Source organism: Tenrec ecaudatus, chromosome 3, assembly GCF_050624435.1.
Source record: "Tenrec ecaudatus isolate mTenEca1 chromosome 3, mTenEca1.hap1, whole genome shotgun sequence".
In the NCBI taxonomy this organism is placed as follows: Eukaryota; Metazoa; Chordata; class Mammalia; order Afrosoricida; family Tenrecidae; genus Tenrec; species Tenrec ecaudatus.
Window position 1 is genome coordinate 141,112,980 of NC_134532.1, and position 26,394 is coordinate 141,139,373.

Consider the following 26,394-nt stretch of genomic DNA (forward strand, 5'->3'; position numbering starts at 1 on the left):
TCCATACTGTCCCACGTGGTTTCTACTCTCGATAGCCTTCTTCCCCTCAGTATCTAGCCGTTCTGCTCATCATCTGAGGCCTGAGGTAATACCCCCGCCCCACCCCCGTCAGCTTTAGTCTCTTCTACCGTGGTATGGACACCGATCTGCATTTTCAACTTCTATGTAGCAATGATAATATCCAACTTCGCGCATTTGTGTCTATGTGTGCTGCCTTGAGCCACGGCTCCTGCTTTTGTTTAATATTTCATCCTCTATTTCCCATTTCCTAGGGTCATCCCTTTCATTCAATCCTCATCAAATATTTATGGGCCAGGCCTTGTTCGAGACATTGGGGATAAAGCAGAGTGAGAAAGAAAAACCCCTTGGCCTGATGGAGCTTGCAGTGAGTGGAAGAAATCCATCTTTACATACGTAGATATGATCTACTGAGTGCTTGGGGGGGCGGGGCATTGCAGTCAGTGGAGGGGGGGGGCGGGGTTCTGGAGGTGAGGGTGCTTTTAAACAGGAAGTTTGGAGAAGACCTGCTCAGGAAAGTGCCATTGGGTGAAGAGTCAGAGGACTGAAGCCGCCATGTGGTCTCTGGGGGTCAGGTGCCTGGCAGAGCGCACAGCAGGGAGGTGCCAGGGGTGTGTGTTCAAGGACACAGAAAGAAGGGATGGTAGAGCCAAGCAAGAGTGGTGGACAGCGCCAGAGGGGTAAGTACCCTCTGAGGGAGGGGCTTGGACTTTGACGCTAGGCAGATACATAGTGCAACATGTGTGAGCCCCAACTCCCAAGTTTTCTCCCTTCGAGGGGCGCCGTCCTAGCACTTGGCAACCCTGTGTTTTAGTAGGAAAGATCTGAGTTTTCCTTCTCTGAGCAGTTTCCTCACAAGGCTTTAGCTCCCATGGCTTTTACTGTACGCTTAACTCTTGCCTATTTGTTTAAGGTGTGACATTACTGGGAACTTTCACTTTCCATTTTCAATTTAGGAATGTACCAGGGGGCCTTCAAAAAGTTCTTGGGGAAAAAAAATCTATGATCTTTGAATTCTATTTTCCCATGAATGTTTTCAAGCTCCCTCAAACACACACAGAAGTTCAGCTGATAGGACCGGAACATCAACAAAAATGCATACGACCTTGCCCCTGCCTGCCTTTAGAGCAGCGGTTCTCAACCTGTGGGTCCCAACCCCTTTGGGAGTCGAACGACCCTTTCACAAGGGTCTCCCGATTCATTACAGTAGCAAAATGAGTTATGAAGTAGCAACGAAAATGCTTTTATGGTTGGTGGGGGGAGGGTCACCACCCCACGAAGAACTGTATGAAAGGGTCACGGCATCAGGAAGGTTGAGAACCTGCTTTAGAAGAAGGCAGAGAGGAAGAACTGGTTTGGGCAGGTGTTCATACTCTGTGAATCTACTCAAGTCCAAGGTCCAGGCCTCAGCTTCACAGATTGATTTTATCGTTCACTGGAAGGCGCTCCAAGTCTGGACATGACTCACAAGTGTATGGGACCAATTTCCTAAGTTTAAATGTATTTTTTAAACAACAAATGCAAAGTATTATGTTTGTGGTGAAAGTTTACACAGCAAGTTAGATCCCCCTTTGAGAATTCCCACACACATTGATCGGTGACATTAGTTACATTTTTCACATTGTGTCGCCATTCTTGCTGATTCTGTGTTCTGGTTGTGCTGTTTCCTTTGCTCTAGTTTTCCTGTCCCTCTTAGGCGCTCTGTGTTTTGGGGTAAATGTGGCCTTTTTGGATTCATACAGATAGGTTGTTTTTGGTTTTTTTAAGTACAGGATCGAAGTAAGGGCTATGACTCTATTTTGTGTGTGCCATGCTGCTTTCGTTGGTGATCTCGGGATAGTCTTGATTCAAAATTGAAAGAGCATCTCAGATCAAAAGTTTCAGGGAGTCCTCTGGTCGCGGGTGATCAAACTGTTCTCTCATTCTAACCACGATCATCTATTGCACTCCTGAGACAGATGGATCAGTGCTGCGAGGCAGGCATCATCTGGTTCTTTGGTCTCTGGTGGTTGCATTGTGGTGTTGATGGAGACCGCAATTCAACTAGCTGAGAAGAACTTGGAAGACGTACAACCAGAGTGCAAGGAAGGTGAGACTTCGTCCTACATACTTTGACGTGTTGTCAGGAAAGACACGTCCTTGGAGAAAGACACCTTTCTTGGTAAAGTGGAGGGGAATAAAACAAGGCCTCAGCAAGATGGATTGGCACCATGTCTGCACCCAAGGGCTCAGGCAGAGGAACGATTGTGAGGAAGGCATGCCAGGCAGTGTTTCGTTCTGTTGTGCACAGGGTCGCTATGGGTTGGAACCAACTCGATGACACCTCCCAGCAGGCTGCTAAGATCACCGTGCTCACCACCGTTGACTTGGTTTTGATCTGTGACTTTAGTTACCTTCTTACTCATTGACTCTTGCCAAGACTCGCAGTTGTATCTTAGATGGCTGTTCAAAAGCTTCTGAGATCAGTTCTACACTATTCATTCACAATGGAGATAAGGTAGCTTTGGTCATTTGCTTCGGACAGCTCTACCTTGTAATTCTGTGCAGAACACCATGCTGTAGGCCAAGAGCTCTTGGTGAATATACATTTAGAACAATATGGACTTGGCGTCTTGTGAATGTCGATTTAGAACAGTAGAAGTGAGGACATTTCCGTCAAACAGGACTAGTTTGACTAGTTGCTATTCTTTACCACAGGGTGTTTCTTTTCAGAAAACACTCATTCTCTGAGCGGAAGCAACCTTTTCCCTGCACAGCATTCTCAAGACACAGCCAAGGAATCAGCTCTTCACTGACCCCTGGAAAGGAACAGTGTGAGAGATAGGGGAATTCAACTGATGTAGAGGGAGACCTTCAACAAGATAAATTGACATGGGGGCTGCAACAGTGGGTTCAAACGTAAGAACGATTATGAGCATGGTGCAGGGCCCCGCAGTGTTTCATTCTGTTGTTCGTAGGGTCACTCTGAGTCAGAACCCACTCAGTAGAACCGAACAACAGCGGCAATACTGATTTAAGGAACTAGTAACAGATAGGTTGGCAGTTCAGACTCAACCAGCCATTTAGGGGAGTTAAAAAGCTTAGTATAAAAAATCTAGTCTTAGAAACCCTATGAGGCAGCTAATGAAACAATGTGCAATAAATCAGTTACCTACAGAAAGAGACTCGGTTATGTGTTTAATGATGGATACCTTCTAAAAGAAATGTATGTCAGCAGGTTGTTATAAGAGGTCCCTGCTCTGGAAAAGTGCACTGTGCAGAAACCAGCAACTGAAAGAGAAGGAGGACAGGCGAGTGCCCGTCTTGAAAGGTAGAATGGTTCCCATTGTCTAGAAGTCGGGTAGTCAAAGCACAGTGGGGAAGAGGGAGGGCCTTGGGAAAGTACACACGTAAGTCATAGGAGAGAGGACTGCATGCCACCTCTACATGACCCTCCCTTCCAACCTCCAGAATTCCTCTCCTGGGAGAAGAGAACATCAGTGTGTAGTCCACCTGCACAAGGAACTAGATCTAGGCCAAGCAGGAAGCTGGCATAAATGCGGTGAAAAGGGCAGCTCAGAGAGCCCTCCATTGGAGACGCAGCCAAGGGTAAAGACAAATACGCCCTGGGTCTGACCAAAGGCCACTCTAGCACCTGGAGAAGCCACCTCAGGCCCAACCTGAAGAAGTGGAGTAGTTGTGTGCCAGCTCCATGCCAATCACTGCTTTCCGAGAATGCCTCCCGGGTTCTCCAAGGAGAGTTGGGAAAAAGGCCAGTCCTTTGGCATTTTTTCTTCTCAGGTGTTAGGCATTATCCATGACTTGAATTTAATTAATTTCATTCACTGAAGTTTTTTTCAGTCTGTGTTCTCTTAATGTTCTCTATTTTATTTCTCTGGGTTCTAATTCTCATTACAATGGCTGCACGGAACTCACAGATGAAATTCATGTTAAAGGTTCTATGACGGAAGTTCAGAAGCTGTAATGCCAGTGAGGAATGATCAGGGTAGAGTTGTTTATAAGGACATATTACAAAGTTCTTTGAGGTCTGCTAATGGATCCCCAAGCCAGAGACCCACGACCAGAAGGTATTCAGTGCAACGCCATGGGTCAGCAAGTCCAGCTTCCCCAATTAAGTACCTAGAGGCACACCACTCCACAAGCTAGGCCCCTGAACAAAAGCACTCAGCTTGACTTGCTCCATGGAAGCCCATCCTCCTGTGCCATGCCGGGCTTCTGGTTCTGCCTTTGCTCCTCTGATGGTGTACTCTCTCCTGGATCCAGGAGGTCCACTGCATGGGGATCTGGGTCCAGAGGATGCCTCTATTCCTGCCTCTTGCAGGTACTGAAATCCCACCTTCTGCTTCTCAGAGGGCTCATTGGATACACAGCAGAATTGCACTCCAGGTAGGGCTTGCTTGGCTGTGGTCTTTTTTTGGTTTTAATTATTTTACTGGGGGCTCATGCAACTCTTATCACAATCCATTGTGTCAAGCACATTTTTACATTTGTTGTCATCATTTCAAAATATTTTCTTTCTACTTGAGCCCTTGATATCAGCTCCTCATATTTTCCCTCCCCCACCCTCCCTCCCTCATGAACCCTTGGTAATTTATAATTTTTTTCACGTCTTACATCGATCAATGTCTCCCTTCACCCACTTTTCTGTTGTCCAGCCCCCTGGGAGGGGGTTATATGTACATCATTATGATCGGTTCCCCCTCTCTCCTCCTACCTTCCCCTTCCCCTCCTGGTATCACCACTCTCATTATTGGTCCTGAGGTGTTTATCTATCCTGGATTCCCTGTGTCTCCAGCTCCTATCTATACCTGTGTACATGCTCTGGTCTAGCCAGATTTGTAAAGTAGAATTGGGATCAAGCTAGTATATGTGTGGGGGTGGGGAGGATAAAGCATTAAAGAACTAGAGGAATGTAGTATGTTTCATTGGTGCTATACTGCACCCTGACTGGCTCCTCTCTTCCTTGTGACCCTTCTGTAAGGCGATGTCCAGTTTTCTACAGATGGGCTTTGGGTTTCCACTCCGTACTCCCCCTCATTCACAATGATATGATTTTTTGTTCTGGGTCTTTGATACCTGATACCTGCTCCCACTGACACCTCATGATCACACAGGCTGATGTGCTTCTTCCATGTGGGCTTTGTTGCTTCTCAGCTAGATGGCCACTTGTTTATGTTCAAGCCTTTAAGACCCCAGATGCTATATCTTTTGATTGCTGGGCACCATCAGCTATCTTCACCACATTTGCTTATGCACCCACTTTGTCTTCAGTGATCATGTCAGGAAACTGAGCACCACAGAATGCCGGGTTATTAGAACAAAGTGTTCTGTGTTGAGGGAGTACTTCAAGCACAGGTCCAATGTCCGTCTGCTACCTTGATACTTAACATATAAATATGTGTACATAGGTATATTTACCTATCATTATATATAAATACATGCCTGTATTTAGACCTCTATAGATGCCCATTTGGGAGAGCGGTCTTTATGGGAGCAGATTTCCAGACTTTTCCTCCTCATTGCTCCTGGGTCGTTTGAACTGCCAACCTTTGGGTTAGGAGCCCCATGTGAATGGCTTTCACTACCTGGAGGCTTCCGATGGTGGAACAGAGTAGAAAGAAAAAAAATTAAAACCCCTATTCAAAAAAAGAGAGAAGAGAAAAATATGAGGGAACTTGAAGAAGTTTCTGAGAGATGGACTGAAAAGGTGATAGAATTTTTTTGAAACCTCCTGGCCCCACACAGCAGGCATGGGTCCAGAGCAATGCTGGAACCCTGAGGCTCGCAATGGGAACGCCCCACCAGGCAGAGAAGACAATTCCTGGGAGCCCCTGGCCATGCTCTACAGGAAGAACACCTGGGCCCTGCCCTCAGAGGAGTCTCTTCCGATTGAATGCCCTCCCAGAGCAAATCTGAAGGAGCGGTCAGAGGTATGCTCCTCTTGGTGGATGTAGAGCTTTGGCAGCACCCTGCGAAAGCACAGAGGGGGAGAGGGAGGGGCTTGGAAAAGTACACACGTAAGTCAGCAGTGCCAAGTCAGCAGTTCAGAGCTACCAGCCCCTCCCTACCAGAAAAAAGAGGCTTTCTACTCCCGTAAAGAGTTACAGTCTCAGAAACCCACAGGGGCAGTAAAGGGCCACTATGAGTCGGAACTGACTCAGTGGCAGTGAGTGAGCCCGTTAGTGCAAACTTGGGGGTTTGATGGTATAGCTGTTACGAGCTGTTAGCAGCTTGCCTGTGGTCCCTTTTGTAACGTGTACAATTCCCTCAGCAACTTAGCGGGCCTTTCTTCTGTTAACTTCCCACCGGTTCACACTTCGGTTTTAAAGAAGTGGCTCTTAAGCCTGTTCCATTTCTTGGCTTCCTTGTCTTTTTCGTGGCAGCTGCATCAAGGCCTCTGAAACCAGACTTGAGAAGGCAGGCAGCATCTTGTCATCTCTCGTTGCTTGCTGTTAGAGATACAGGGACCACTGACATCCCCCCCACCCCCACCCCCACGAAACCCCACAGGTCTGAATGCTCCCTCTTCCTTTGAGTTTGCATTTACAAGTTGGTCCATTCAGCCCTGGGCTGGACTCTTTCTTAAGAAAAAAACAAACAAACAACCTGAGGGGCATCTCTCAGTTCTTTTCTGTGATTCCTTCTAGTCACGTGCACTCGCTTTAGCAAACGTCCAGCAGAGGTCGTCAGCTGCTGCATCTGCTTCTGACTGTCTGCTGACCGGTTGTTAAACGTGGTGGTGGTGGGGACTGGAGGTGCCATTGAGTTGATGCCACTTCATAGCAACCCCATTGTTAAGCCAGTGACCTGTCTCTTGTGCTTGCTTTTTAAGTTTTTATTATTAAGGTACAGAAAAGCAGAAACAAAAATGGACATCCATATACCCATTGCCAAACTCAATAATTAACATCTTGCCATATTTGCTTCACATTTTTAATAAAGTATCTCAAAGCAAATTGCAGACATTATGCCAGTCGATCCTGTAATACTTCAGCATGCACCCCTAGAATATAGAGACCTTCTCTTATGTAGCACAGTCCTATTATCATATGACCCTTCCACTTACATTGCACTGGAGAGAAGAGAATCACACTTATTTGCAGGAGAAACTGTAAATAAAGCAGAGCTGAAAAGCCACTTGCCCAGTTATAATGGAAGAAGGCAACCGGGTTTTTGTGCCATACACACCTACAGTAGTGAAGACGTCTCTACCTTACCAGAAGTTTGGGATTAGTCCTTTGGGACATTCAGTGCAGTGGCTCAATGATGTTATCGAGGGTTCCGTTCTTCCCGTTTTCTTCTCTGCTTTGCATCCTTGTGTTGGTTGGTGCGTAGTTACCTAATGGCTGCCATCCACTGGCCGTCATCTTCTCACTACAATATCCCAAGTGGGAGAGAAGAGTGAGTGGAAAGGGGTGGGCTTTCCATTGCCAGAGAAGCAAGCCCTTCCCATTGGTTACTCCTTCTGATTAAGGGGAGCCATTGGCCAGGTACCAGAGAGTCTGGAAAGACACTCTTCTGAGGAAAGCAAGCTAGCCTTGACTGGCTTAGGTCAATCATTATGTATATTCTTAGTGGAACAGATCGCTGCTCTGAATACAATTAGAATTCTATTAGCCATTTCCTTCTAGTTGATTCTGACTCATGGCAACTCTATAGGACAGGGAAGAATGGCTGATAAGGTTTCCAGGGCTGTAATCTTTAGGGAAACAGGTTGCCACATCTTTCTCCCATGGAGTGGCTGGGGGGTTTGAACCTCCGACATTTGGGTTAGCAGGTGAGTGCTTAACCGTTTTGCCTCCAGGGCTCCTATTAACTAAGCAACGGGGGAAGCATGTCTGATAGGTTGACAACTAACTATATGTGCCAATGTAGGCAGTCTTTTTATTTATTATTATTTAAGATCTAAGTGGCCTCTAAGGAGGATCTTGGCATAGCACCTCTAAGAAAATATTAAATTGAAGAACTAAACCCAAAACCAAACCCAGTACAGTCAAGTCACTGCTGATTCATAGCAGCCCTATATAGTGTTTCTAAGACTGTAATCTTTATGAAAGGGGCTAGCCTCATCTTATCCTCGCAGAGTGGTGGGTGGGTTTGAACAGCTCACCAAGAGATTAGCAGTCCAGTGCCTAGCCCACCCTGCCACAAGGTCTCCAGATTCTTTCTGCAATTATTCTAAGGTGGTGTGGGAATGCTATATCCCATCTATTTCTGAGAAAGAGAATCTTTTGAACTACTAACATAAAAGGGTCCCGATAGTCGTGTTTTAACCTTTTATTGTGAATTAGATAAAGGCTTATGGAGCAAACCATCAGTTTTACATTCAATAATGTATACACATTTTGTTTCAGCTCATCCATTGCAGTCCCCTCAATGTACCATTACTTATCCCACTTTTTCCTTTTGTTTCCTATTTCTACCCCACCCTCTTCCATAACCCTCTGAACGTTGCCTCTGAATAATATATTATTTCTTACCATTGTTCATAAAGAGTATTTTGGGGTGGGGATGGATATCGAACCCATAGATTGAATAGTATTATTTATATCATATTCTGATTACCATAAAAACAAACCCATTTCATTGAGTTGGTTCTGACTCATAGCAACCCCCTATAGGCTATATAATCTTATGCGAGGAGAGAGCCTCATCCTCTTCCCACAGAGCAGCTGGTGGGTTTGAACTGTCGGCCTTGATGTCAGCAGTCCAACACTTCCCTGACAGTGGCACCAGGACCCCTTGCTTTGTCTGATTGGGAAAGTCATGTCTTCTGAAAGTGACACCAGGTCACTCAGAGTGTCTTGCTTTCCCAAACTTGAGATGTAGTGAAAATAAAAATTTAACTGTCAGCACAGTGAGTGTGACTTATTTGTTGGCTTTATTGTATATCTCTCCAGCCTGGCTTATATCTGAGAGGCTGTAAACATTTTAGGAAAAAACAAAACAAATAGCCCTTGTCATTACCACTTATAATTTCAAATTCATTACAACATCGTACAAGCCCTTCACATTTGCCCATGACATGCTTGGAAAAATAACTTAAGTTTCCCAGAAGATTAAAAAGCATCAAGGATGTGCTTGGTTCCCAGACACCGTGACAGTCCTGGTCATTAGTGAGTGACTCGTTAATCTTTCCTGCTCCGTGCCAGCTGGCCCTGAGCGCAACATGAAAAATGGCTGTGGCAGGGAGCTCCTTTCCTGATGAATTGTAAACCGAATAGAAGATAGCTGGACCCAAAACTGCACTTGAAGTGGAATATAGTTCATGTTTATTGAAGGCTCGCTGTGTGCAGGAACTGTTCTGAGTTCTTCAACTGCATTTTCAATCCTCTTAAAAGCCCTATGAGGTAGGCACCGTCCTTTTCTCTGCTTTACTGATGAAGAAACTGGGGATTCATTCAAGGTCACATGAGGAGTGGCAGACTGATTCTGAAGGCTGCTAGCCTGACTCCAGAGTTCACTTCCCAGGAAATCCAAAATCCTCCCAGTTTATAACAAGTCAATTCCATCCTGCCCCCAGAGAATGTTGTCTAACTTTTGTGTTACTTTACAGCCATTTTTATTCGTGGTTTCTCACTCAGAAGGTATAAAATATATAAATACATGCAGATGATGATCTTTTCTGTTGTAGACTGGAACTGCAGAGTGGAGTTCTGACATTGCCTGGTAGAATAGAAAGTTTGTTTCCAAAGACCATCATTCTAACAGGAGGCTCTGTCCTTGGACTTCAGTAGCTTCATCAGCTTCCGGTCTAAGAACCCCTTTTAGAGCCAATTGAAGTAGTTGGCATCTGAAGGACCAAACTAATACGAACATTATACTTTGTTGGCTCCATGATGTACTAAATTTTTAAGTGGCCAGATATTCCTTTGGGCATCTGCAGATAAAGGCTTCAAAGTGGGGCAGTCATGGCAGCAGGGCAAGCCACCACAGCTTCTGGAAACAGTTCCTTTTCTTTCTGAGGACATATGAGAGCACCAGAGATGGCAGACCACCACGGGAGCAAATCGGAGGGCCAGAGTTCCACCGTTTGACTGAAACTGTCGACGGATACTTACAAGTCCAGACTGGGTCAGATTTCGGAGCTGACTCCACCTTGGGGCGTGATGCCATTGGAAAAAAAGCACACATGATAGAAGTGTACGGAGGGTTGGCAGTATTGACTCTCTAGGAAAACTGGGCCATCTGGATAACAGCTGTCGTCCCATTTGGAGGAGATGTTGCTAACCCAGAACCCTTTCAATAAGGTTTATGAAAGTCTGGCTCTTTTCCTCCTTGTGTCAGAAACACTTTAGATGACATTGTTCCAGAAATAGTGTACCAACTGGCTTGTCATTGTGTTTTAGATGCTGCTGCATCAGTGTGACTCATAGAGACTGTGTGTGCAACAGAACAAAGCACTGCTGGGTCCTGCACCATCCTCACAGTTGCTGTGGTTGAGGGACTTGTGGGAGCCACTGTGTCAATCTAGCTCATTGAGGGGTTTTCTCTTTTTCACGGACCCTGTACTTTACCAAGAAGGATGTCCTTCTCCGCAGACTGGCCCCTCCTGATAACATGCCCAAAGTACATAAACTGAAGTCTTGCCACCTTTGATTCTAAGGACCATTCTGGCTGTACTTCTTCCAAGACAGATCTATAATCCTTCAGAAACCTGGGAGAACATTCTTCAAGATCCAGTACTAGGCAAGGAGTTCTTGGGTTTGACTTCAAAAGTAAGAATCATAAAAAAATGTGATAAATTTTATAACATCAAAATGAAAAGCTCTTACTGTTCAAAACACCCTATGAAGAGAATTAAAAGGTAAGCGATAGACTGGGAGAAAATATTTGCAAATCACATATCTATTGAAGGGTTTGTGTCTAGATTATATGGATTCCCTAACTGTTTTTTTTAATCTCTCATCAAGTCTTACAGTATTTTTTTAATATTTAAAATTCAGTTAGAAGCTGGGCTAAATCACTGTGTGACACTCACCTTTCCAACACGATCGCTGAAGACAAAATGGGAGCATAAGCAAATGTGGTGAAGAAAGCTGATGGTGCCCGGCTATCAAAAGATATAGCATCTGGGGACTTCAAGGTTTTAAGTTAAACAAGTAGCCTTCTAGCAGGGAAGCAACAAAGTCCACATGGAAGAAACACACCAGCCTGTGTGATCATGAGGTATTGACAGAAATAGGTATCAGAAGTTCAAAAACAAGCAATCAAATGGACATGAAGGAGCGTGGACAAAGTGGAGACCCAAAACCCACCTGTAAGATAAATTGGACAGTCCCTCACAGAACAGCCACATGGAAGGGATGATAAATTTAGGGAGTGATGTAGTACTAATGAACCACATAACTATCCTCTAGTTCTTTAATATTTTCTCCCCTTACTATTGTAGTCTTTGTTTTACCTCATTAATCTTGTTATATCTGTGTATGTTCATTTGTATAATTAAAAGCATTTGATGCATGAAAGCCAAGATAGCTAACCCTTCAGAAACAGTAATAGGAGTAATGGTTCCCTGAGGGTACAGGGAGAGGGGAGGAATGGGAGAAGGGGGGGCTGATAGCAATGATGACTGTGTAACCCCACTCAATGGGCATGAATGACAGAATTGCAGGTAAATGGATACATGGGATGGTATAAGATACAGCAAAAAAACTAATAATGATAAATAATATCAATGATAAATAATATAATAAGGGTTCCTGGGTGGAGGGTGGGGAAAGGAGGGGATAAGAGGGAGCCAATATCAAAATGTTCAAGAAGAAAAAAAATGTTTTGAAACTGATGGTGGTAGCAATTGTAAATTGCTTGATCTAACTGAATTATGGATGTTATAATGTCTGTAAGAGCTTCCAATAAAATTATTAATAATACAAAATGGTCCAAAGACATGAGCAGACATTTCCTTGAAGAGGATATACAGATAGTAAATTGCCATTGAGTCGATGCCAACTCATAATGACCTTATGGAGCAGGGTAGGACTGTGCCAGTGGGTTTCTGACGCTAACTCTTTATGGGAGTAGAAAGCCCCATTTTTCTCCTGAGGCGTGGCTGGTGATTTTGAACTTTGGACCTTGCAATGAGCAGTCCAGTATGTAACCACTATGCTACCAGGGCTTCTACAGATAAATGAGTACATGAGGTACAGGGAACCAATAGAGAGGTCTGCAGGGCCAGCTCCAATCCACACCCCCCTCAGAAGAATGCACTTCAGAGGACAGCATTGGGACTACAGCTTGGGGAGAAGGGCACATCAGATTAGAGCATATGAGAGAAATGCAAACAGATGGAGAGGGAGGAGAGGACATCCTGGCCCTCCTGACCCACCAAGCCCTGAGGATGATGTTTCTGCTCAGAGCAGACAACACACAGGGAGGACCATAGGGCCGGCCCCACCATTGGACACAGCATCCCTCACTGAACCATGGCACTGCGGGAGACAGCCCTGGAGACACAGTGCGGGAACAGTGCAGAGAGAGAGAGATGAATAGAACTATGTACTCATATCTATATGTTAAGAATTAAGGTTGCAGGTGCAAATTAGTCCTCAACTCAAGTACTCCCTTAACACAAGAACATTTTGTTCTAACCATCTGGCATTCTGTGATGCTCACCTTCCCGACACTATCGCTGAAGACAAAGTGGGTGCATAAGCAAATGTGGTGAAGGAAGCTGATGGTGCCCGGATATCAAAAGATATAGTGTCTGGGATCTTAATGGTTTGAAGATAAACAAGCACCCATCTAGCCAAGAAGCAACAAAGCCCACATAGAAGAAGCACACCAGCCTGTGTGATCATGAGTTGTTAATGGAATCAGGTATCAGGCATCTACGACCCAGAATAAAACCATACCCAAAGTGAATGGGGCGTGGGACATGGAGTGGAGACCCAATGCCCAGCTGTAGACATTTGGACATCCACTCACAGAGGGGTCACAGGGAAGAGGTGACCCAGTCAGGGTGCAGTATAGCACCGATGAAGCACACAACTTTCCTCGAGCTTTTTGGTGCTTCCTTCACCCCACTATCATGGCCTCAATTCTACCTTACAAGTCGAATTAGACCAGAGCATGCACACTGCTACAAATAAGAGCCCACAACAGGGAGGATCGAGATAGATAAACCCCTCGGGGCCAACAAGGAGAGTAAGATACCAGAAGGATTAGGAGAGGGTTGGGGGAGAAAGGGAGAATCGATCAAAAGGATCAATCGGGAACCTCCTCCCAGGCGGATGAATAACAGAAAAGTGGGTGAGGGGCAACAGAGGACGATGTAAGATATGGAAAAAATAATCTATAACTTATCAAGAATTCATGGGGGAGGGAAGGGCAAGAAATGGGGAGCTCATATCAGGGGCTCAAGTGGGAAAAGAATGCTTTGAAAATGATGGTGGCATATGTGCAAATATACTTGACACATTGGAGGGATGTATGGATTGTGATAAGAGATGTAAGAGCCCCCAGTAAGAGATGGAGGAAAGAGCTAGGAGTCAAAGGGCATTCATGGAGGTCTAGACAAAGACATGTACATGCAAATATATATAGGAGGATGGGGAAATAGATCTATGTGTCTATATTTATAGGTCAAGTATTAAGGTGGCGGAAGGACCTTGGGCCTCTACTCAAACACTCCCTCAATGCATGAATACCTTCTTTTATTAAATTGGAACTCTATGATGCTCACTCTCCCGACACAACGGCTGGAGCCAAAGTGGGTGAACAAGTAAATGTGGTGAAGAAAGCTGATGGTGCCCGGCTATCAAAAGAGATAGTGACTGGGGTCTTAAAGGCTTGAAGATAAATAAGCGGCCATCTAGCTCAGAAGCAACAAAGTCCACATGGAAGAACACACCAGCCTGTGTGATCGAGTGGTCCCAAAGGGATCAGTTACCAGGCATCAAAGAACAAAAAATCATATCATTGACTGCACACCTCCATGATAGGATCGCTGAAGACAAATGGGTGCATAAGCAAATGTGGTGAAGAAAGCTGATGGTGCCCGGCTATCAAAAGAGATAGTGTCTGGGGTCTTAAAGGCTTGAAGGTGAACAAGCAGCCATCTAGCTCAGAAGCAAATAAGCCCACATGGAAGAAGCACACTGGCCAGTGCGATCACGAGGTGCCCAAGGGACCAGGTATAAGGCATCATGCAAAAAAAAAAAAAAGATATAAGTGTGTGTATGTATGTGTATATATGTGTATATGTATATATGTATGTATATATATGTATATATATCATATTAAATGAAGGGGGAAGTGCAGAGTGGAGACCCAAGGCCCAAGTGTCGGCCAATGGAGATCCCCTCATAGAGGGGTTTAGGAGAGGAGATGGGTTAATTAGGGTGTGAGGTAGTATCGATGAAGAACACAGCTTTCCCCCAGATCCTGGATGCTTCCTCCCCCCAACTACCATGATCCGAATTCTACCTTGCAGGCCTGGATAGGACAGAGGCTGTACACTGGTACATATGAGGGTTGGAGGTACAGGGAATCCAGGGTGGATGATACCTTCAGGACCAAGGGTGTGAGGGACGATGCTGGGAGAGTGGAGGGTGAGTGGGTTGGAAAGGGGGAACTGATTACAAGGATCCACATGTGACCTCTTCCCTGGGAGAGGGACAGCAGAGAAGGGGGGAAGGGAGACTCCGGATAGGGCAAGATATGACCAAGGGCATATGAGGGAGGGGGGAATGGGGAGGGAGGGGGGGCGAAAAAGAGGACCTGATGCAAGGGGCTTAAGTGGAGAGCAAATGCCTTGAGAATGATTGGGGCAGGGAATGTATGGATGTGCTTTATACAATTGATGTATGTATATGTATGGATTGTGGTAAGAGTTGTTTGAGTCCCTAATAAAATGTAAAAGAAGAAAAGAGAAAAAAATGATAAAAAAAAGAGCCCCCAGTAAAAGTCTTTTTAAAAAATGAGTACATAAGATGTTCAGTATCTCTAGCCGTCAAACCCAAGACTCACTGCCATCCAATCAGTTCTGACTAACAGCAACCTAAGGGGAAATGCAAATGGAAACCACCATCAGATAACACATTAATCAAATGACTAAAACTTTTTGAAAGAGGATAAACAGTACCATACCATATACTGGCAATGGTGTGTCCAGAACCTGGTAAATGGTATAGCTACTCTGGAAAATGGTTTGGTAGTTTAAAACAAGAACAAAAACAAAACTATGCGATTGTTATAAGGCCCAACAATTACAAACTTGGGTGGTTATCCCAGAGAAACAGAAATTGGTCTCTACACAAATGACTGTACACAAATGTTCGTAACAGCTTTCTTTGAGGGTGGTGGAGAAGGGAAACCGAGGAACCGCCCATGATCTGTTACAAGTATCTAGATAAACTGTGACAACATCTGTACTATGGAACACTACCCAACAAGAAAAAGAACCATCTGTTGATGAACTTGAACCTGAACCCTGGATAAAATTCTGGGGAATTATGCTTAGTGAAAGGAGTGCATTCCTAAAGGTTACATCCTGTCTAATCCTTTTTTGCATAACATTCTTGTGAAATGACAGAATTATTGAACTCAAGCACAGATTAATGATCGCCAGGAATCAGAGATAAAATGAGGCGAGGAGGTGGTATGGTTATGAAAGAGTCACAGAGAGATCGTGAGGTGATGAGATTATTCTCTCTCTTGGCTCTGGCTGGCAGCGGTCACAGGAATTTACACTCAGGATAAAATACACAGACACAGAAAGGAGTGTATATAATACTGGAAAATTGTGAGTTAAGTCTGAAGAACTGTGTCCAGGTCAATTTCTTACTTGCTGGAATTGGTATGGTTTGGGGGATGGGAGGTAACAGACAGCTGGGATCTCCATATTAATTCCTACAGTTGCATAATGTGTTAGGCTGGGTTTTCTGGAGAAGCAAAACCAGTCACACTTGTATGTGTTTGCATATAGAAGGAGATTTAAATCACGAAATGATTTACTTAGTTGTAGTCCAGTCTGGTTCAAGTCTGTGGGTCAGATGTAAGCTTCTCCTGACTCCTCTAGCTGCAGGGACTGATGAACAGGAAGCAGGAAGACCACAGGCTGGTGGATGCCATGCTGAATGAATCGGCGATCAACTAAGTGAATGCAAGATTGACAGTCTGCTGATGGCTCCTGAGACAGGCAGATGACAAAGCAGGAAGTCAGCTAACCAGAGGCAGCTTCCACACACTGTCAGTTTATTCTAAGAGTAGGTCACGTCCCCAATGAAACTTCAATTGAATCAAGTCTGTGACCAGATTAAGGAGGTTTCCTCTCCCTACTACTGCTTGTTGCTCATAGAAGATCCCATAATAATTGACTGTACTGTCAGGGTGCGATGTAGCACCGATGAAGAATACAGCTTTCCTCCAGTTCCTAAATGCTTCCTCCCACCCCCCAACTATCATGATCCCAATTCTACCTTGCAAGTCTGGATAGAGCGGAGGATGTACACTGGTGCAGATGGGAGCTGGAGGCACAGGAAATCCAAGGTGGATGATACCTTCAGGACCAGGGGTGTGAGGGGTGATACTGAGAGGGTAGAGGGTGAATGGGTTGGAAAGAGGGAACTGATTACAAGGATCCACATGTGACCTCCTCCCTGGGAGATGGACAGCAGAAAAGGGGGTGAAGGGAGACGTCGGACGGGGCAAGATATGACAAAATAATAATTTATAAATTATCAAGGGCTCATGAGGGAGGGGGTAGAGGGGAAGGAGGGGGAAAAAAAGAGGACCTGATGCCAAGGGCTTAAGTGGAGAGCAAATGCTTTGAAAAATGATGAGGGCAAAGAATGTACAGATGTGCTTTACACAATTGATGTATGTATGGATTGTGATAAGAGCAGTATGAGTCCCTCATAAAATGTTTAATAAATAAATAATTTGCCGTACTATATTAGATCATATCACGGAAGAATCCTCGTCCACCCAAGTCGACACAAAGCTAACCATCACACATAAGAATCTATATTAAAAGAAGAGGGCATTATCGATTTTAAAAATTTGAAGAAATGCCTACGGGAGTTCCCTGCGAGCTAACAATGCAAGCACCCACACACTCACGTGAGCGCGCCTCACGTGTTGTCCAGATGGATGGACATCGCGATTTTCCTACACGTGGTACACAAGGTTGCTGCCCTTTGGGAAATAAACTGGTGAAAATGAACATGTAACTGTCAGGTGTTAGGCCTAAGGTGGTAAGTGCTTCCCACACGAGCTGCAAAAGCAGTGCATACGGAAAGATACCCCAAAGTAGAGTGTCGAGAAGAGAAGCTTTTAAAAATTACTATTTGGTGAAAATATACACTTTGGGTTAAAAGCATACTCATCCGACAGTTTCTACATGTACAATTGATTGCATTCTTCCAGCTGTGTTGCCATTCTCGCTAGCTCTTCCCAACCTGCTTCATGAGCATAACTGAGACTCACTGCTGCCAGCCTTCTCATCTATGAGATAGAATTACCAATGGCCATTTCATTTCAGACAGATAATTCTTTAAAGAGGCTGTGCTTAAGGCATATATTCTTTACTGATTGAGTTAAACTGGTGTTTGGTTGAAAGATGAATCAGTGGGTAGTTTCAGCTCAGTGTTAAGTGATTACCTTACGGCAGTAGATTTGGAGAGTGGAGTGAGTTTTCTCCGGTCTCAGTGGGTCCAAGAAGTTTGGATTCCATATAATTTTAAATTCTGCCCACATTCCTTCCTCCTTTCATCAAGACCTATCTGTGGAATCAGCTTGAAGAAGATAGTTCTTTAATATGTGTGCGAGATTAAGATATCCATTACTTTGGAGGGGGATGGAGAGGGTAACCACCTGAACAAAGAAACGAGTACTCTCAGAAGCTGTGCCTTCATAGACTCTAGAAAAGGGGGATCCCAAAGTGTCAGGCTATTGTGAGGCCTGTCCTGCCTTGTCCTAAGATATGTAGACACTTGGCATTGTATCGACTTGGCTGTTATAGTTGGCAGAGCTGCTCCTTCCAGGAGATTACGTGTGAGATGCTTTCTTGCATCATTATTGATGCCCCGCACAGTCTACCAAATGGACGCTGTCTTCATAGTTAAACTAAGGCTTAAAAGTCTTAGAGAAAACAAACTTGCCAAAGATCATGTAATGAGTGAGTGGCAGAGCTAAGTTTCAGCTCTATGCGTTACCATACTACGAGGGGGTACCCAAAAAACCTGGAATTTTTGTTTTTTCTCAAAGCTATGTATTTAAATTTTTTTACAAAGCAATCTTATCACCTTCAAAGTACTCTCCATTACATATAATACATTTGTCAAATCTGCGATCCTATTCTTGGATGATTGACAACACCTCCCTCTCTTTTTTCTTCACCTCCTCTAAGTCATCAGATAACTGCCCATTCATGTCCCTCTTCATTCGCAGAAAGAAGTCGCACAGAGCAGGGTCAGGTGAGTTAGGTGTGTGGGGCAAGAGAGGCATTTTTGCCAGTTTTATTGGCAGTTTTTGCCAACAACTAGTGCACTGGGATGTCTGCGTCAGCAGGTGCATTGTCATGGTGGCAAAACCAGTCCCCCGTCTGCCATAAACCAGGCCTTTTTGGTCACACACTGTTACACAATCTTTTCAGAACCTCTCAATAGAAAACTTGATTAACAGTCTGGCCTGCTGGAACAAACTCCAAATGTACTATGACTCGACATTTTCATTGGTTCAAGAAATTGATGATGTCCAGAGAGAGGTTTGCCATCAATCGACATTTCTACTTTTCTGAAACTAGAAAACCACTCGTACGCTGGAGTCTTTCCCACAGTACAGCCCTTGCGAGCTGTGTTCAACATCACAACAGTTTCTGCGGCATTTTTCCTGAGCAGGGAACAAAATCTCACAGCCACACATTGTTCTCTTAAATCGGCCATCACATTAAAAAAAAATGAGACGAGTGAAACTGCTTTATGAAAAATTCACTGTGGCCAGAGATAACTTTCCCAGGTAATGCCACTTGGTGTACTAACTCAGAGTAAGTTGCTGGACGCTTGCCTAGCAGTAAAAATGCATACTACAAAAGCTCCACCCAGCAGAGCTTTTTCCAGAATTTTGGGGGTATCCCCTCATGTATTCATCCCACCACACTACCTCTTTCAAGGAAATTGATACATAAAACTATTGAAACATGATATCATGGTCTTACCGATGTATCATTAACCACATTATTTTCCTGCATCCAAATTTTGATTTTCCATAGAAACCAAATGCCATGGAGTCAGTTCTGAATTGTAGACACACCGTAGGGCAGAGTAGAACTGCTCCCTGGGGTTTCCAAGGATGTCCATGTGTACAGGAGGAGATAGCCTCATTTTCTCCCTCTAAGCAGTGGGTATGGTTTCTTTTGTAATCATTTTATTATGGGCTCATACAACTCTTATCACAATCCATACATACAATTGTGTAAAGCACGTCTGTACATTCATTGCCCTCATCATTCTCAAAACATTTGCTCTACCTAAGCCCCTGGCATCAGCTCCTCATTTTTCCCCTCCTTCCCCACTCCCTCATGAGCCCTTGATAATTTATAAATTATTATTTTGTCATATCTTGCCCTGTCCAATGTCTCCCTTCACCCACTTTTCTGTTGTCTGTCCTCCAGGGAGGAGGTCACATGTAGATCCTTGTAATCGGTTCCCCCTTTTCAACCCACCCTCCCTCAACACTCCCAGTATCGCCACTCACACCACTGGTCCTGAAAGGATCATCCGCCCTGGATTCCCTGTGTTTCCAGTTCCTATCTGTACCAGTGTACACCCTCTGGTCTAGCCAGATTTGTAAGGTAGAATTGGGATCATGATAGTGGGGGAGGAGGAAGCATTTAGGAAGTAGATGAAAGTTGTATGTTTCATCATTGCTATATCACACCCTGACTGGATCATCTCCTCCCAGAGACCCTTCTGTAAGGGGATTTCCAGTGGCCTACAAACTGGCTTTGGGTCTCCATTCCACACTCCCCCCCTCATTCACTATGATAAGATTATTTTTGTTCTGATGATGCCTGATACCTGATCCCTTCAACGCCTCGTGATCACACAGGCTGGTGTGCTTCCTCCATGTGGGCTTTGTTGCTTCTGAGCTAGATGGCCGCTTGTTTACCTTCAAGGCTTAAGACCCCAGACATTATATCTTTTGGTAGCCAGGCACCATCAGCTTTCTTCACCACTTTTGCTTATGCACCCACTTTGTCTTCAGTGGTTGTGTCAGGAAGGTGAGCATCATAGGATGCCAATTTAACAGAAGAAAGTATTCGTGCATTGAGGGAGTACTTGAATGGAGGCCCAATGCCCTTCTGCTACCCTAATACTAAACCTATAAATATATACACATAGATGTATTTCCCCATCCTCGTGAATAAATATATTTGCATATGTACATGCCTTTATTTAGACCTCTATAAATGCCCTTTGCCTCCTAGCTCTTTCCTCTATTTCTTTTGACTTTCCTCTTGTTCCACTATCATGCTCAGTCTTCAGATGGATTTCAGTAATTCCTCTTGGTTACATTACCCTTGATCATGCCCTAGCAGGCCTTCTACACCCTCCTCACTACCGATTTGGATCACTTGTTATTCCCTTGTCCCTGGGTTTGTTAACACCACTACCTTTCCACATTTGGTGGTTCATTTGCTCACTATCCATTTTCTCACTGTACATAACCAAGTTGCTATGCTGACTTATTCACCGATCTACTGTGAAAATGGCTAAGAAATAAGAGTTACTCTGCACTTGTTAATTTGAGGTACTTTGGAGCGTTCTGATACTGCAAAGCTGTGTTAGGCTGGGTTGTCTAGAGTAACAAACCAGTGACACTCATCTCTGTACAAGAAAGACCTTTATATCAAGAAGCAACTCTACATCCAGAAGGTGCCCCATCCCAGTCCAAATCATGTCCATAGGTCCAGCGCTAGTGAGGCCCTCTTCAAACTCATGTAGCTGCAGACTCAGGACACCAAAAAAGAAAGGGGAAGCATGGAGCTCACACGGAGCAGTGATTACAGAATCAAGTGGGTCCAAGCTTGGTGGAAGCATGATAGGGCAATGACAGTTTAGGGTCAGGCAGCCTACAACAAGCTGACCCTGGAAGCAGACACAGAGTCCCAGTGAAGGCCCACTAAGAAGGAAAACCAAGTAGCAGAGAGGAGTCATCTCTGTTCAATGTTGCTCTTATACCAAAGACCACACCCCCAAGGAGGTGTCATCACGCTACCACCTGATTGACATGTTGAACGCCTCCTCTAGCCAGGTGTGTGTAGTTGATATCATATCCTACTACCACAAAGCTCAACCAAGACACTGTACTTTGGTGGCCACCGCCCACAGTACTACCACCCTGTGAGGCCTCAGCCTTTGACATCTTTCTTCTCCTTGAGTTCAACAATCATTAGGAACAAAATGGGCACACTGGTGTTACAGGTTTAACTAGTCCATGGATTCAGTCATTGGCCGAGGCAGGTTGCCTCTCTTTCTGGCGTACCCTATCCTGGTGAAACACCCTATCTCAGAGACAGATTCAGAGTCATTTGTTTTACTACTAAATTACCACCCCTATCTCCTGTATTCCCCTACATCTTGACTGCTGATGAAGTTGTTGCTTTTATTAGTCTGGTTTTGTTGTTAGTTGCTGTCATGTCTGCTCATGGTGACCTGGTGTCCTACACCATCTTCCTAACTGTGGGTATATTTGAGTCCGTTCTTTTGACTATTGTATCAATACCACTTCCTTTTAACTGACCCTGTACTTCCCTGGCACAGTAGGTTGTCCATAATTGTGAATTGAAAAATATTGGATTGGATTAACCTGGTTGAAACTGACTCTAATGTCTTTCAGTTTGTAGATTTTTGACATTTATTTAACATCTCTGCCCAGATGGATATTTAGGCTGAGAAATAACTGTTCAAAGATTTATTATTAGGCCCAAGTGTCTTTTGGTCTGAAACATCTACTCAACTAAGACCTTCCTGAAACTTTGAAGAAAGAATGAACTCACTAGCCTGAAGCAAATACCATATTGCTCTCTCTGGTCTCAACTCTTGCAAGGTCTAGAAAGTCTCAGTGTGTTAACTCAGGCATAGAGGTACTCAGAAATAGGGAGGTGGTACTGATTTAAACCCAATAAATGAGCTTGTTTCAGTAATACTAAAATGCAAAATAATAAGCCGTAACATCTTCTACAGTTGTCACTTGATCATATTAGCCTTCTGTTTATCAGGTCATCAGTAAAGATCACTAGACTATTTTCTTCGCTGTTTGTCTAGAGGATTATTCTGGATATGTCCACTATGTTAGATTATATCTGATGGTTTGGGGTAAAGATCAAATGTAAAGTGATGCCTGCTTGTTTCTTTCTGTTCAGTTCCAATATTTTTTCAGATACTCTGAAGCCTCTAGTTTCATTTTTATGGGAAATTTTCATACATTTATTTTTGCTTTAAAATATAACATCCAAAATACCTGACATCTGCTTTACCCCACCCCCACCCCCAGTATGTTTTGCTGGAGTTGATTCATAAGTCCTACACAATGCATTGTTTCCAAGCACCTTCATTTCCAGAGTCTTCTGAGACCGTAGCTCAATAACATGTCACCAGAAAAATGTGACTGTGCAAAGCATTTGTCATTTTCTCCTGTTTTGCCAACAAGTAGTGAATAATCATTTGTTTCTAACTCTCTTGTCTACCAGGCTATAGACACATACAGGCCAGCTCCATAAATCCATGAAGGCTACTGTTAGCACTAAAAGTTGCAGTCATTTTTGTTGCTAGGGGCCATGAAGTCAGTTCCGATCTGTAATGACTGCCCAGCGGAAACACTGCCCAGTCCCTCGCCATTCTCACCATGTGGTCATCCGTGGCCGCTGTTACAGCCACTGTGTCGTTTCATTGAGAGCCTTTGTCTTCTGCACGGCCTCTTTACTCTACCAGGCCTACTGCCCTCCTCCTCCTGATCACGTGCCCAACGGACGCGAGGTGAAGGACTTGCTTCCAAGGAGCATTCTGACTACACCTCTTCCCAGACAGGTCCGCTCTGCTGCTGCCAGTGCACGGGACTTTCCGTGTTCTCCAGCAGCACCGCTCTCAGACGCAGCACTTCTTCTTCAGTCTGCCTTGCTCGTTGTCCGTCTTTCACGTGCATTTGGAGGAGATCGCTGGTACCTATCTAGTCCAACTTAAAAAACTTTTGTTCTTGCATATGCTGCTGATTGTATAAAGATATATGCATTTACGAGAGATTTCCCACAAGTTCTCAATGAAGACTCTGGAGTACTTAATCTAAGGCTGCATGGTAATCACCCATTAACTGCTCACAGGACTTCTCAGGTGTGTAAGTGGCAGAAATGAAACCAATTTGAATCAAGGCTTTATAAAACATGGTTTCATAGATCAGGTTTTTCTCAGTTAAACTGAGCTTTGTTTCTGTCTTAAAAAGAGGGAGGCAAATGTCTATGTAAGTTCTTCATTCTCGTTCATTTTATTCCAGCGTCGCAGGCATGGATGGAAAGAAATGCAGCGTCTGGATGTTTTTGCCTCTTGTATTTACCTTGTTTACGTCAGCCGGACTGTGGATCGTGTATGTATGCACTTATTTAATTATGGAGGAGGCAGGGGCAATGTCGAGAAAAAGGTAAAGTTTCCGTGCTGTTGGGCCTATCTCCACTCACGGTGATCCGCTAGGACAGATTAGACCTGCCCCGTGAGGTTTCGAAGGTCATACTCCTTACTGAAGCAGACTGGCACACCTTTCTCTCGTGGAGAGGCCGGTGAGTTCAAACCACTGACCTTTCAGTTAGCAACCAAGTTCTTAACCATGGTGCCACCAGGGCTCCTTTAAGGGTTTGTACCAAATCTGCATTCGTGTACTCGTGTTGTTATTGTTGTTGTTGTTGTTGTTAGACGCCAGTGAGTCTCCTCTGACTCCTCGTGGCCCTGATGACGGACTAGAACTGACCCAGAGGGTTGGGTTTTTGGTTTGGTTGGGGTTTCTTTGTGATATTTCATTATTTTTTAAAATGGCTTTATTGGCATATAGTTCACATATCGTACAAGTTAGTTGTTCAGTATATTAAGAAGAGTTGTGTTATCATCACCACAATCAATCGCAGAACATTTTCTTCCAGTTCTCTTTGTTAGCCCCCTATTTCCCAGCCCCCACCCTCCCCTGCCATGCCCCTGCCAAAGCAGGACACTCACTGCCTATAGGACAGAGTAGACCGGCCCTGGGGAGTTTTCGGGACTGTAACTGTTAATGGGAGTAAAAAGCCCCCTCTGCCTCCCAAGGAGCAGCTGTGATTGTGAACTGCGTACGCTGAGGATCTCAGCCCAACAGATAACCACTAATCCAGTTACTGTCTCGAGAGATTTTCCTGTCCTGAATTTCAAATACAGAAAATCAGACAAGATGCAAACAAAAAACCCAATAACAATGACAAAGCAAAACAAAACAGAAAAACCTCACTCAAAAAGAAAGCAGAAAATGTTAAAAACTGAAACAAGTGGATCAAAAGAGAGGTCAAATGATAAGAACAAAAAAATTTTTTTAAACAAGAGAAAGTGAATTTGATTGAACGTGGTTAGTCTTTTTTAAAACATTTACTTTATTTTATAACTTCTTTTTTTTTGCTTGATAGATACTTTATAGCTGTGGAAGATGACAAAATTTTCCCACTAAATTCGGAGGAAAGGTAAAGTTTATTATCACTAAGTAATTCATTGACCATCAATAAGCTTAGCAAAACCTGCCCCCGGGCAAGGCAGAGGCACATACCGCTCAGCCTGTGTTAACCTTCGCTGCTATGCCTTTCGTTCCACAGGAAACCCGGTGCGAAGCATGCCCCGTATATAAGGTAGCTGCATAATTCACTCCTGATTTGTTAGAGCATAATAAAAGCTGGGGGGGGGGGGGAGCTATCCATTTTAGTACAAGAACAATAAAATCCTCCCTGTTTTTCAAGTATTGCAGGTGATGACCCTCCTGCCAGCTGCGTGTTTAGTCAAGTGATGAACATGGCAGCGTTTCTAGGTAAGAGGAGCCGAAAGCGTGCCTGTGCGCGTGGGTGTATTTCTGTCGTGTTTTTAAATTTGCCCCAGCCCGTATCAGAATGAGCGTGGACTCCGATGACCCTTTGCTAGCATGTCTGTGTGCCTAAGGCCCCGTCTTGTTTTGAGGTTGTTTTAGTTTTCCTCGTGACTTCGTGGACGTTCCCCATTTCTCGTAACAAGGAGCAACATTTTGTATTTCCTTTACCGTCTTCCCAGTTCAGCTTGCCCTTGACTTTATTTCACGTGCCATACATTCTGTGTTCGAATGTCAGTAGCAGCCAGTAGACTTGCTTTGAAAAGAATGTCTTCGTGGCAAAGAAGAAAAAGAAATACATAGGGTCTTGTTAGATTTTGGAGTGTGCAGGCATTGTTTTTAAATCTAAAGGTCGGCATCAACCTTAAGATGGCACTCTCCCTGGGCCCACCCACCCATCCAGCTGGCGACTGAAGTACTCGTGTGCTGTCCCTCGCTGCAGGACCCTCCCACTCACAGAGAGCTGCCCCAAAGGGCGTGCTCGGCCACTGAGTGATTGTGAGCATCTTTACAGGGCAGATGCCCAGGTCTATGGGGCTGTTGAGGGGTCTGAACCGTCGCCTTTGATTCACCACTGGGCGCTGTGCCATCGGGTTCCTTTAGTGCCCATTTTGATACTTAAAATCTAGGCCCCCCCCAAAAAAAATCTAGCTCAATTCCTGACTTTTTTTCTCAGGAGCCTAGACCTTCACTGACTATCCTGTCCAGCCTTGTGCTGAGTGCTTCCATGATCCCCGTTAGTCTTCAGGGGATGGTGGAGACCAGCTGCTCTCTCTCTGGTATATCATCTCAAACCAGCCTTTCACTTGTCTTTTTTTTTTTTTCTTTAGTATATCCCAGTCTGCACTTAAAAAGAGTAGCATGTGACAATATATTCGACAAAACATATACTGTTCGGCACTTCTTAAATGTGTGGTTCCTTGATAGTGGCTACCTAGGAATTCTTCACACCACTTGTTCCCCCGTCTGCCCCCAGCGTTTCATCGCTGCTGACTTAGACTCTCTTTCCCCGAAGGGACTCGTCTGTCTTATGGTTATTGCTGGCCATTTAATTTCATGTAGATAATTCTTTAAAGCAGTGCCCCGCTCAGGGCAAGCACTCTTCGTTAAATGAGCTTAATGGTGTACTTCACAGATGGCTTCATGGGACAGTGTTGCTCGAAGGCTTCAGTTTTCCTTCAAGTACCGTTACAGAGGTCCTGCCAATCCCAGTCGGTTTGATTTTCAATGCGAATGTGAAGTACCGTTCCACAATTTTTTTTCTGCTTTTGCTCAAGGGCCAAGGGCCTT

At 44.4% G+C, this 26,394-nt stretch overlaps 1 protein-coding gene across 1 annotated transcript in view; it reads left to right on the forward strand.

Moving 5' to 3' along the window:
• The window catches only part of TMEM150C (transmembrane protein 150C), a 95,380-nt gene that overhangs the window by 46,008 nt on the left and 22,978 nt on the right, over positions 1-26,394 (forward strand). Inside the window, exons 2-5 of the mRNA XM_075544134.1 lie at positions 23,512-23,601; positions 24,659-24,712; positions 24,842-24,874; positions 24,983-25,050. Of these exons, the coding sequence (XP_075400249.1) occupies positions 23,522-23,601; positions 24,659-24,712; positions 24,842-24,874; positions 24,983-25,050 (235 nt within the window). The 5' untranslated portion in view covers positions 23,512-23,521. The remainder of the gene's footprint in view (positions 1-23,511; positions 23,602-24,658; positions 24,713-24,841; positions 24,875-24,982; positions 25,051-26,394) is intronic.